General features: G+C 68.4%; 2 protein-coding genes across 8 annotated transcripts in view; both read right to left on the bottom strand.

Annotated features, from left to right (window-relative positions):
- Positions 1–5927, bottom strand: part of SPC24 (SPC24 component of NDC80 kinetochore complex) — a 63019-nt gene extending 57092 nt beyond the window's left edge. Inside the window, exon 1 of the mRNA XM_065576458.1 lies at positions 5669–5927. Coding sequence (XP_065432530.1) covers positions 5669–5912 — 244 coding nt within the window. The 5' untranslated portion in view covers positions 5913–5927. The remainder of the gene's footprint in view (positions 1–5668) is intronic.
- Positions 5928–8116: 2189 nt separating this feature from the next.
- PDE4A (phosphodiesterase 4A) overlaps positions 8117–12126 on the bottom strand; it is a 137526-nt gene continuing 133516 nt past the window's right edge. For all 7 annotated transcript variants that reach the window (XM_065575643.1, XM_065575642.1, XM_065575644.1 and 4 more), the window contains 3 exons: positions 11436–11558; positions 11030–11212; positions 8117–9808 (listed from right to left, as the gene is read on the bottom strand). In XM_065575643.1, the coding sequence (XP_065431715.1) occupies positions 9479–9808; positions 11030–11212; positions 11436–11558 (636 nt within the window). In that variant the 3' untranslated portion in view covers positions 8117–9478. The remainder of the gene's footprint in view (positions 9809–11029; positions 11213–11435; positions 11559–12126) is intronic.

Genomic DNA, 12126 nt, shown 5'->3' with positions numbered 1-12126 from the left:
GCCTGCGAGCTGCACCGGGTTGATCCCGCGGACAGACTCCGGGTCCTTACCCCCTTACTGGACCCCAAATCCGTGGCATTGTACCGCCAACTGGGAGAGGCAGAGAAAGGGGACTACGAACTATTCAAAAAGGCCCTGCTACGTGAGTTTGGGCTGACTCCTGAGATGTACCGGGAAAGGTTCCGGAGTCAAGATAAAGCCCCTGAGATCTCATATCTGCAACTAGCCGTCCGCATGGAAAGATACGCCAGCAAGTGGGCTGGTGGGGCCCAGACGAAGGAGGACCTGATTAAACTGCTGGTACTGGAGCAACTGTATGAGCGGTGCCCATCCGACCTGAGGCTGTGGTTGGTGGACAGAAAGCCAGAGAACCCGCGACACGCCGGGCAGCTGGCTGATGAGTTTGTAAAGAGCCGGTCAGGGGGTGGCAGGGAGGAGCCCCAAAGGAACAGGCCCGCCGCGATGCAGAGAGAGAGTCACCCTGGGACCTCCCAAAGGGGGAATATTGGGAATCCCCTCCCCCGGGAAATGCCCAGCATCAGGGACAACCGACCGGCTCGAGGGGACCCACAGGACATGAGCTGCTATTACTGCGGCCGAAGAGGCCACGTTCGGGCCCAGTGCCCCAAGCTCAAGGACAGACTGAGCAGACCGAACCCGCATAGGGTTAACTTGGTAGAGGCCCAGACGGACGAGGGGCAGGCTTCTCACGCAAGAGGGGCTGGCAGCTTATCAACTGCTCAAGAGAGAGAAGGGCCCCAGGCCAGCTCCTCTAGGGGGCTGGATGCCCCAGACTCAGGGTTTTTGGTTTATACGGTGGGCGCGGGGCTGTCCCTCCGGAGAGAGTACCTTGTTCCCCTGGAGGTGGATGGGAGGAAGGTCAATGGATACTGGGATACGGGCGCAGAGGTGACGCTGGCCCGGCCCGAGGTGGTGGCCCCAGATCAGGTGGTGCCCAACTCCTACCTGACCCTGACGGGGGTGGGCGGAACACCAGTCAAAGTGCCCGTGGCAAGGGTACACCTGAAGTGGGGGGCCAAGGAGGGCCCCAAGGATGTGGGGGTACACCCGTATTTGCCCACTGAGGTATTGATGGGGGGGGACCTGGAGAACTGGCCAAGCAACCCCCAAAAGGCACTGGTTGTGACCCGCAGTCAGAGCCGGCGAGGGGCCCTGCGCCCTGGCCTTGGGGGGGGTGCCTTGCCTGAGGCGCAGGACCCTAACCTGGTGGGGAGGGAACGCCCAGGGACGCGGCTCAGGGAGGCTGCAGCTTCGGACCCAGCGGGCGAGAAAGAGCAGGTGGCCATCCCTGTCCCAGCTGCTGAGTTCCAGGCCGAGTTACAGAGAGACCCCTCCTTGCGGAAGATAAGGGACCTGGCCGACCTCAATGCGGTACAGACCATGGAACGAGGTGGCCGGAAAAGGTTCCTGTGGGAGAAGGGGTTCCTGTACCGAGAATGGGCTCCCCCAGGGAAAATGGAGTCAGGGGGGATCAGGAGGCAGCTGGTGGTACCCCAGAAGTATCGCCGCCAGCTGCTGTGCCGGGCCCATGACATTCCTCTCTCAGGGCACCAGGGAACCTGGCGTACCCAGCAGAGGCTGCTACGGAGCTTTTACTGGCCTGGGGTCTTTGTTACTGTCCGACAGTACTGCGGATCCTGTGACCCCTGTCAGAGGGGGAGGAAGGCCTGGGACAAGGGGAAAACAGCTTTAGGACCCTTGCCCAGCATAGAGGATCCTTTCCAGAGGGTGGCCAAGGTTAAAAGGGCGGCTCTAAACCAAGAGAGCCCAAAGCACAGACCTCCAGACTGGAGCGCTGGGAGAAGACCACAGCCCAGTTGGAGCCCCAGAGGTATGGGGGTGGGAAAAGGGCACAGGCCGCATAAACCTTCCCACATGCGAACTACGAGTGCCATGGAGCACCCCCGACCTAAGGGGGGGCGTGGAACGGAAGGGGCCTGGTGTAACTCCCACCAAGGAACTGGAGGGATGCGGGGGCATCCATGGGAACGGGGGTAGGTTCGAACTTCCCCGGGTCACTGGCTAAAGTGACCCTGCTCAGTTCGGTCTCGAAGGGGGGAGAGATGTGACGAACTGGGACTGTTCTTACTGTGGTCTGTGAATGCTGACAGGGGAGTGTGACTAGGATGGTCTGCATCGGGGGATGGGAGCCGGCCCAAGGGAACATACCTGAGCTTGTAACATGAGAACCCAGGAGGGGGTTGGAGGTCAGATGACTCCGGGGCCCGGGAAACTGAACAAAGGCTGTGGGAGGGGTCGCTGAAGCAGAGTGCTGGAAGCAGGTGGAAGGAGGCTGGAGAGTTGGCTGGGAGGCAGAGATGGCTCTGACCCCCCAAGGGGGGTGGGCTGGCATGCCCTGGGACCCCAAGCTGGACCTAACTGAGGGGGGCCCTGTTGTCTGTGCCTGCAAGACCTGTCTTGGACTGTATTCCTGTCATCCAAATAAACCTTCTGCTTTACTGGCTGGCTGAGAGTCATGGTGAATCGCAGGAAGCCGGGGGTGCAGGGCCCTGAGTCCCCCAATACTCCGTGACAGCCTGGACTTGCCAGGCTTCATTCAAATCAGCCTCACAGTCGCTCTCCCCCAGGCATCTGCACCCGAGGCCGATTTAAGCCGGAGGTTACACACCACAGCTAGAAGTTCTGCAATTTCCTATGGGAATTGCTGCAGGACGCTTGGGTCTTGCCATCTGATCCTGGTGACTTATTACTGTTAAATTTATCAATTTGTTCCTAAACCTCCTCTACTGACACCTCAATCTGGGACAGCTCCTTAGATTTGTCACCTAGAAAAACCAGCCAGGGCGTGAGCTCTCATCCACGCACAAACACCTGACTTCAGTGTGATGGTGCTTGGGGCCACCAGGACAGACCAGGTCTCCCCCCATCGTCTGGGAAAGAATTCCTGCCGCACTAAGCACTGGGGCACATGCCCCTGGAAGCCCGAGCACCTCGCACGGGGAAAGCGGTGCCAGTGTGGACGCATTCTGCTGTTACGGCCGTGTGGCCGCTCTCACTTGAGACAGGCTAACATGAGTTAACCCTGGTTATGTCTGCAGTGCACATCTACCCCAGGGGATCGGCGTCCAGCGCCGAGCACCCGGGTTAACGTAGTCCGGGGAGGAGCATCTCCACTGAAAAGCCCGACCCAAAGAACCGTGGCCCTGTGGATGATCAGCACGCGAGTGATTTAGCCCGGGTCCGCACTGCAAAGCAGGTCGGTTCCAAGCCCCAGCGCGGGGTGGGTTAGCCCAGGACTGAAGCGCCGAGATTCTGCTGTGTGGAGGGGGGTTGGCCTAGCCCGGGTTGTCCTGACAGTGAGGACACACCCCGGGAGGCTGCACGGTCTGGGTCTCGCCTGCGCTAACCTGCCAGCGACTGGCTTCAAATCAAACCGTTCCCATGGGACTGGTCCCCACAGCTCCCGGCGGCCGCGTCGGCCCAGCCTTGGCTGTGTCTGACCCCAGCAGGCCCCTTGGCGGCCATGGCCGGGCCCGGCAGAGCCAGCGCCCCGAGGGGCACCAGGGCGAGTCGCTCGCCCAGCCGGAGCGGGAAACCAGCGCGGGGGCCTTGCCAGCCCCGGGCAGCCGGGCGCCCGACACGCCACGCTGGGCCCCATCGCCCCCCCGACACGCCACGCTGGGCCCCATCGCCCCCCCGACACGCCACGGTGGGCCCCATCACACCCCCGCGCAGGAGCAGGACCCGGCCTCGGCCCGCAGTGCGGTGCCCCCCCCGGGTGCTGGGCACGGAGCAAACCCCAACCCGGCCCCCCCCGGCCACCGGGCATGGGGGGATCACAACCGGCCGGGGGGGGGTCTGAGCCCGCAGGTTGCCCCAAGCAGCGAGTCAGGGTCCCGCGGGGGGAGGGGTGTCTGGCTGGGGGGAGCAGGGGGTGGGGCTAAGCACAGGGGGGCGGGGCTGGGCTGCAGGGGGGTGTCGGGCCAGGGGGTGCCGGGGGCGGGGCTAAGCACGGGGGGGTGTCAGGACGGGGGGCCGGGCTAAGCACAGGGGGTGTGTGTGGGGCCGGGGGCGGGGCGGAATGTCGGGCTGGGGGGCAGGGGGCGGGGCTAAGCACGCGGGGGGGTGTCGGGGGGCGGGGCTGGGCTGCGGGGGGGGGGGCGGGCCAGGGCTAAGCGCGGGGGTGTCGGGCCAGGGGGTGCCGGGGCGGGGCTAAGCACGGGGGTGTCAGGACGGGGGCGGGGCGGAATGTCGGGCCGGGGGGAGCCGGGGGCGAGGCTAAGCGCGGGGGTGTCGGGCCGGGGGGGGAGGGGGCGGGGCTACGCGCGGGGGGTGTCGGGCCGGGGAGCAGGGGGCGGGGCTAAGCACGCGGGGGGGGGTGTCGGGCCGGGGGGGAGGGGGCGGGGCTAAGCGCGGGGGTGTCGGGCCGGGGGGGAGGGGGCGGGGCTACGCGCGGGGGGGGTGTCGGGCCGGGGAGTAAGGGGCGGGGCTAAGCACGCGGGGGGGGGTGTCGGGCCGGGGGGAGGGGGCGGGGCTAAGCGCGGGGGTGTCGGGCCGGGGGGGGAGGGGCTACGCGCGGGGGGGGTGTCGGGCCGGGGAGCAGGGGGCGGGGCTAAGCACGCGGGGGGGGGTGTCGGGCCGGGGGGAGGGGGCGGGGCTAAGCGCGGGGGTGTCGGGCCGGGGGGGGGAGGGGGCGGGGCTACGCGCGGGGGGGGGTGTCGGGCCGGGGAGCAGGGGGCGGGGCTAAGCACGCGGGGGGGGGTGTCGGGCCGGGGGGGCAGGGGGCGGGGCTACGCGCGGGGGGGGGGTCGGGCCGGGGGGCAGGGGGCGGGGCTACGCGCGGGGGGGGGTGTCGGGCCGGGGGGGCAGGGGGCGGGGCTACGCGCGGGGGGGGGTGTCGGGCCGGGGGGCAGGGGGCGGGGCTAAGCACGCGGGGGGGGTGTCGGGCCGGGGGGAGCCGGGGGCGAGGCTAAGCGCGGGGGTGTCGGGCCGGAGGGAGCCGGGGGCGGGGCTAATCACGCGGGGGGGTGTCGGGCCGGGGAGCAGGGGGCGGGGCTAATCACGCGGGGGGGTGTCGGGCCGGGGAGCAGGGGGCGGGGCTAAGCACGCGGGGGGGTGTCGGGCCGGGGAGCAGGGGGCGGGGCTAAGCACGCGGGGGGGTGTCGGGCCGGGGAGCAGGGGGCGGGGCTAATCACGCGGGGGGGTGTCGGGCCGGGGGGCAGGGGGCGGGGCTAAGCACGCGGGGGGGTGTCGGGCCGGGGGGCAGGGGGCGGGGCTACGCGCGGGGGGGGGTGTCGGGCCGGGGGCCAGGGGGCGGGGCTAAGCACGCCGGGGGGTGTCGGGCCGGGGGGAGCCGGGGGCGGGGCTAAGCGCGGGGGGGCGGTGTCGGGCCGGGGGCGGGGCTAAGCACGCAGGGGGTGTCGGGCCGGGGAGCAGGGGGCGGGGCTAAGCACGCGGGGGGTGTCGGGCCGGGGGGAGCCGGGGGCGGGGCTAAGCGCGGGGGGGCGGTGTCGGGCCGGGGGGAGCCGGGGGCGGGGCTACGCGCGGGGGGGGTGTCGGGCCGGGGGGAGCCGGGGGCGGGGCTAAGCACGCGGGGGGGTGTCGGGCCGGGGAGCAGGGGGCGGGGCTAATCACGCGGGGGGGCGGGTGGGTGTCGGGGCCCAGCGCTCCCGGGCCTCGCGCTCACCTCCAGCCGCTCGTCCGGTCGCTCTGGCGAGGAGGCGGGATCTAGTCACCTCCGCCCCGCCCCCACCTCCTGGCCATTGGCCTCCGCGCCCGCCGCTCGCCGCGGATTGGCCGTCCCGCCCCGCCTCGCCCAATCGGCGCCCAGCCGTCCGGCTCGCGCCGCTTTTGAAAAAAAGACTGGGGGGGGTTTGGCGGCTGCACGCACGCGCAGTAGGAAGGGGACTATTAGCCTCGCCCCTGCTCATTGCGCATGCGCTGATTCCTGTTGTCCCCGCGCGGAGCGGTTTTTACCCGAGCTGCCACTAGGTGGCGGCAGAGAACACGGCGCAGAGCGTGCGGGGCGGGCCCTATGGGAGGCCACGTGGCCAGGCCCTGCAAGGGGCGGGGGGGGGCCCCCAAGGGACCACGTGGCTCGCACGAGGCGGCTAGGACTTGGGGGGGGGGGGCTGGTGTGAGGCCCAGTGAGAGCTGTAACCCCCCCCCCCAGGCTGGGCCTGGGCCCTGGGGGCAGAGTCCTGGGGACCCTCGACGGCCGTCGCCCCCCAGCAGCCCGGGTGGGCCCAGGGGCAGCTGCCCCCCAGCGATGGCCTGGGCAGCGTGGGGCCAGGGGGTGGCACTGCCCGGCTGGGCATGGGGCCCTGGGGCTGGCGACGCTCCGGGTCTGGCTCCGGCCGCCCCGTGGGGGCTCTGGGGCCCCAGGAACAAGGGCATCGTCGGCCTCGGGGACGGGGGGGGCACGTCCGGCTCTGACCACAGGGCCCGGGAAAGGCGCACCCCCCCCCGCCGTTTCCCCGAAGCTCGTGATTCGGAGCCAGGCGCCTGCGGCCGGGAGCCTGACGCGGTTTGAACCGTCGGGGCTGGCGATACTGCGAGGCCGACCTGGGGGGAAGGGCTGCAGGACCCCCTCCCCCCACGCAGAACTGCCCCAGTGGCAACCCCGACCCCAGGCCTGAGCCCGCAGCCCCCGGGGCTGGGAATGGGGCCGCCAGCAGCCGCCGGCGTTGGAACCCCCCAGCCCGTGCCAGTGGGTGCTGCACAGAACCCGGGGTGCAGGGTTGGGGTCTTTGTAAGGTGCCCCCCCCCCACGCCCCAGGGATGCACAGGCTGGCCTGGAGCCCAACCCCCCTGAGCTGCCCAGGGCGCACCCCCACCCCCTGCACAAACCCAGGGGCACGCCCAGCTGTACCCCACCCCCAGCCCTGCCCGGACACCCCAACGCCCCCGGGGAAGCCAGAGGCCAGAGGCAGGGTCCCTTCCTCCTGGTTTTATTGTGAGCTCCGCAGCTGACGACTGGGAAAGGCCAAGAGAGAAACAGGGCAAGGACATGGCGAAAGAGGAGCAGTTACACCAGATACATACGCGGGGGGGGGGGGGGGGGAGCTCAGATCCTGGGGAGGGGGCTCAGCCCCCCCCCCCCGGCCCACGCTGTCTTGTTTGAGGTGGAGGGAGTCATTTACAGCTGCTATTCACAGTATGTACAGAACAAAACCGACCCGACCGACGCACGGACCCGAACCGCGTACAAAAATAAAGGCTCTACAGGGGCGGGCACCACCCGCACCCCCGCCCCGGCTGGCGGAAAATAGAAATCAATTGCTACAGTACAGTGTTCAGCCATGGCACCGCTCCCCCCAGCCGGCCACGGGGCCCCACCGGGCGCTGGCTGGGGGCACCCGCATGGCTTGCGCCTGCCCAAGGCCCATTCCCGGTGGCACATCGCTCGGGTGGGCCCTGCCCATGTTCCTCATCCCCCTGCCCCAGGGCAGCCCCCGGCCGAGGACCCCGGAGGTGCTGGCCCCAGGGGACGGTGCGTCCAAGGGCTTTGGTTCGAAAGCTCGCTGAAGCATTTGGGGGGGGGAGGGCAACCTCATTATTGCTTCACTCCTGTGGGGTGCAGGGGGCGGCAGGATGGCACACGCCAGCCCCAGCCTGATCCCACCTCCCTGCCCTCTCCCCCCCCCCAAAGGACTCATTTGCCATACAACTGCCCCTTCCCAATGCAATGGGAAGAAACTCTGGTTTCCTGCAGGGGGGGGGGGGGGGATCACCTTGACTTTTCACCCTGGATGGAACCCCCAAGATCATCCCCCCAGAGCGAGCCCTGCATGTCCTGCAGACAGAACCGGGCACGTGCAGACGCGGCTAGTGGAGCTGGCGGGGGGGGAGCTGCTCCCCCCCCCCTTAGCACAGGGAGACCTTGAGGAAATGGTTCTAAAGCCCCAGCTTCACCTGCCCCCTCCGGGTGCTGGGCATTCGGGGGGAGGGGGGAGAGCAGCCCAGCCTAGCTTCCCCCCGGCCCAGAGAAGGCAGCAGCCACCGGGCCCAGCTCCCGTTTGCCGGGGATGGCATCCGGCGTCTGCACGAGCCCACCCAGCTCCTGCTGGAGCCGCGCTGCAGCACTGCCCGCCAGGGTCTGCGAGGCCACAGCCAGAGGGGGGCGCTTGTTCCACTCCCCCCCCCCCGCCTGCCCCCACAGCCGCCAGCGCAGGGAGAGGGCCGGGGGCTTCAGGAGCCCGAGGGGGGTCAGTTAAAGCCCTCGGGGGCTGCATCCTCTCGCAGGGCCAGAGTCCCAAGGGTCGGCCCCCTGGAACGCCCGGCCCTCACAGTGGTGCCCGGCTGCGCTGGTGTTGGGGGCCTCATGCCGCAGAGGGCACCAGGCGGGAGCCCCAGAGGACGGTCCGGAGCCCAGTGCCCCCTGAATCCAGCTTCGGCACCTTCGACTATCCCCTGGGCGCCTCCTGCAGCGGCGGTGCCCGCGGCTCGTCCGCTGCCAGCTGGGGGTGTTGGCAAGTCAACTCAAAGTGAAGCGAAGCTGGTTCCCAGCTGCTCGGGGGGTGGGGGGGTGGGGGAGCAGCTGGCTGATACAATCAATCCATGCGGCCGGAGCGCCGTATTTGTGCAAACGGATGAAGAGAGGAAGACTTGGCTGGCTGGTCGCTCGGAGAGCGGCTGCTTCGAGGGGGGGGGTTGGAGCTTCGCCATTTAGTTCCCCCTTTTCAAAAGTTAAGCCCCTTCTCATCCTCCCAGGAAAGGGGGGGCTACGGCCTCAGTGGGGGAGGGGAAAGAGGGGGACGAAATGAACCCCCGAGCAATGGGAGAAAAAAATCTGATTACAGAAAAATAAAACTTCTCCCCTCCCTCCCCAACTTTCCAAAAATAATAATTAATTTACAATAAATTACCAGGTGCGTTAAAAATAACCCAGACCCCACAACCATCCCCTCCCCCCGCAATAATAAATTAAAATCATCATAACCACCGTTGTGCAGCCCGGAGCACGAAGACCCCAGGCCAGATCTAGGCTGGCTGAGGGTCCCAGCTAGGACAGTGTGCTCCGATCCTGCTCTGCGTTCATTCCTGATTGTTTAAAAAAATAGATCTCTAAAGGGCGTGGGGAAGGGAAAACCCGAATGGAAAGCGAAAAGCGCCCGGCCCCCGGCTGCTCCAAATCAAAGAGAATCCGAATGGATCAGTAAAAAACCCAGCAAAGCCGCAGACGTGAGGTGGAAGAGTCCGGAGGGCTTGGAGCTCCGCTGTGGGGGGGCCGGGCCCAGGCCCGACCCCCTCTACAGTTGCTGTGTTTGTTCCCTTTGTTGTGGTTTGGTTTTTTCAAAGTTTTTTTTTTTTTTTTCTTTTTCTTTTTTTTTTTTTTTTGTAAAAAATACAATAAAAATCCCCCCAACTAAAACCAAAATTAAATTAAATGGAGTTGTTTGTGGGTCTCCCCCCCAAAAAAAGAGTCCATGGCGGGGGGTGCATGTGTGTGGCTTTAGTTTTGTTTCCCGCCGGGTGGCTGAGCCGAAGCCCAGAGTCACGGTGCCCCAGGGGCTGTGTGGTGTGCCAGTCCGTTCTGCCCGCTCCCCTCCTCCGGGGACAGGCAGGGCGGCTCGTCCTCCTCGCGGCCTGACTGATCCGACTCCTCGCCCTCCTCCTCCAGCGTCAGTTCGAACTGGAATTTCTCCAGGCAGGCCTCCTCGGCCTTGTCCTGCTCGTCCGGGGGCGGGGAGGGGCTCTGTGGGATCATGCTGTGGTACCAGTCCCGGTTGTCCTCCAGCGTGTCCAGGATCTCCTGGGCGTCGGGGTGCACCAGGTCCGCCCACGTCTCCCACAGCGGGTGAACGATGTAGTCGATGAAGCCCACCTAAAAAGCAGAGCCAGGGAGGTGAGAATCAGAGCAGCTGGGGTCCGGGGCCCTGATCCCGGCTGGGTCTGGGCGGCACCCGGCGCGACGGGGCCCCAATCCCGGCTGGGTCTGGCCAGCGCCCGGCACGACAGGGCCCTGATCTCGGCTGGGGTCTGGGCAGTGCCCGGTGCGACGGGGCCCTGATCTTGGCCGGGTCTGCGCGGCGCCTGGCCCGACAGGGCCCTGATCCCGGCTGGGTCTGCGCGGCGCCCGGCCCGACGGGGGCCCTGATCCCGGCTGGGTCTGGGCGGCACCCGGCGCGACGGGGCCCCAATCCCGGCTGGGTCTGGCCGGCGCCCGGCACGACGGGGCCCTGATCTCGGTCGGGGTCTGCGCAGCGCCCGGCGCGACGGGGCCCTGATCTTGGCCGGGGTCTGGGTAGCGCCCGGCGCGACGGGGCCCTGATCTCGGCTGGGGTCTGGGGGGCACCCGGCCCGACGGGACCCCGATCTCGGCTGGGGTCTGCGCAGCGCCTGGCCCGACGGGGCCCCGATCTCAGCCGGGTCTGCGCAGCGCCCGGCCCGACGGGGCCCCGATCTCGGCTGGGGTCTGGGCAGCGCCCGGCCCGACAGGGCCCGGATCTCAGCTGGGTCTGCGCGGCGCCTGGCCCGACGGGGCCCCGAGCTTGGCTGGGGTCTGCGCAGCGCCCGGCACGACGGCGCCCTGATCTTGGTCGGGGTCTGGGCGGCGCCCAGCCTGACGGGGCCCCAATCTCGGCTGGGGTCTGGGCGCCGCCCGGCACGACGGGGCCCTGATCTCGGCTGGGTCTGCGCAGCGCCCGGCCCGACGGGGCCCGATCTCGGCTGGGGTCTGGGCGGCGCCCGGCACGACGGGCTCCAGTTGGATTCTCTAGGTGCTACTGTCATGCTGGTAATAACGGGGCAGAGGTTTGTGGGGCAGAGGACCCGGAGCTCTGGGCTTTGGCGGGGGACAGCTCACGGCATAGGAGTGAGTGAGCTGAGGGCCCTGGGGGGCGTGCTGGTGCCCCTGGGATTCCCCCCAGTGCTGGCCCCACACCCCCGGCCAGGCGCATTCAGGGGCTGGTGCTAGGACCTCCCCACGCTGCGCCATGGGCTGGAGCAGGTCCGATCAGAGCCCTGCCCCGCCCCCGCCAGCCAGCCGGGTGAGCAGGCCCCTCCCGGCAGCACCGGGCCCCCCGGCTCTCGGCCCCGCCCGCACCTGGGATTTCTCCACGGAGGCCGTGTGCTTGTCGCACATGGGGCTGATCTCCATGCCCCGCTCCCGCTCCTTGTCGCCCTGCCGGAAGAACTCCTCCATGATGCGGTCGGTCCACTGGCGGTACAGCTCCAGCGGCTTGGTGGGGTTGCTGAGGTCGGCGCAGTGAACCATGTTCCGCAGGACCTGGAGTGGGGAGAACAAACAGTGTGGGGACTGGGCCAGCGCCCCCCGCCATGCCCCCCCGGGGAACCCCTGCCCCCGGTGCAGCGATCCCGGCCAGCCTCCAAGCTAACCCGGGCCAGGTGGGTCAGGATGGACGGCTCGTTCACCTGGCTGACCTGGGGGGCTTCCATCTCCCTCCCCGCCGTGTCCCATGCACTGGGGGCCCTCCCCAGCCCCCACCCACCTGGATCCGGTCCGTGTAGTTGTCTAGCAGCAGCACCCCGGAGCTTGTCACTTTCTTGGTCTCCACCATGGTCTTGAGGTCGGCCAAGAGGCTCATGTGCTTGGACATGTCGGTGGCCAGGACCTGGGGTGTGGGGGGGCGGAGAAATGGGGAGGACAGACTGTCACGGGAGGGTGGGGAGGAGCCGCCCAAGACCCAGGAGTCCTAGCACAGCGCCCCTTGCCTCAGCCCCACCCGCAGAACCCAGGAGTCCTAGCACAGCGCCCCTTGCCCCAGCCCCCCCAGAACCCAGGAGTCCTAGCACAGCGCCCCTTGCCCCAGCCCCCCCAGAACCCAGGAGTCCTAGCACAGCGCCCCTTGCCCCAGCCCCCCCAGAACCCAGGAGTCCTAGCACAGCGCCCCTTGCCCCAGCCCCCCCCCCAGAACCCAGGAGTCCTAGCACAGCGCCCCTTGCCCCAGCCCCCCCCAGAACCCAGGAGTCCTAGCACAGCGCCCCTTGCCCCAGCCCACCCCAGAACCCAGGAGTCCTAGCACAGCGCCCCTTGCCCCAGCCCCCCCAAAACCCAGGAGTCCTAGCACAGCGCCCCTTGCCCCAGCCCCCCCAGAACCCAGGAGTCCTAGCACAGCGCCCCTTGCCCCAGCCCCCCCAGCCCCCCCAGAACCCAGGAGTCCTAGCACAGCGCCCCTTGCC

The sequence above is a fragment of the Chrysemys picta genome, chromosome 22 (genome assembly GCF_011386835.1).
Source record: "Chrysemys picta bellii isolate R12L10 chromosome 22, ASM1138683v2, whole genome shotgun sequence".
Lineage (NCBI taxonomy): Eukaryota > Metazoa > Chordata > Testudines > Emydidae > Chrysemys > Chrysemys picta.
The sequence above is the reverse complement of the archived record's forward strand: the minus strand, read 5'-3'. Positions and strand labels throughout refer to the sequence as shown.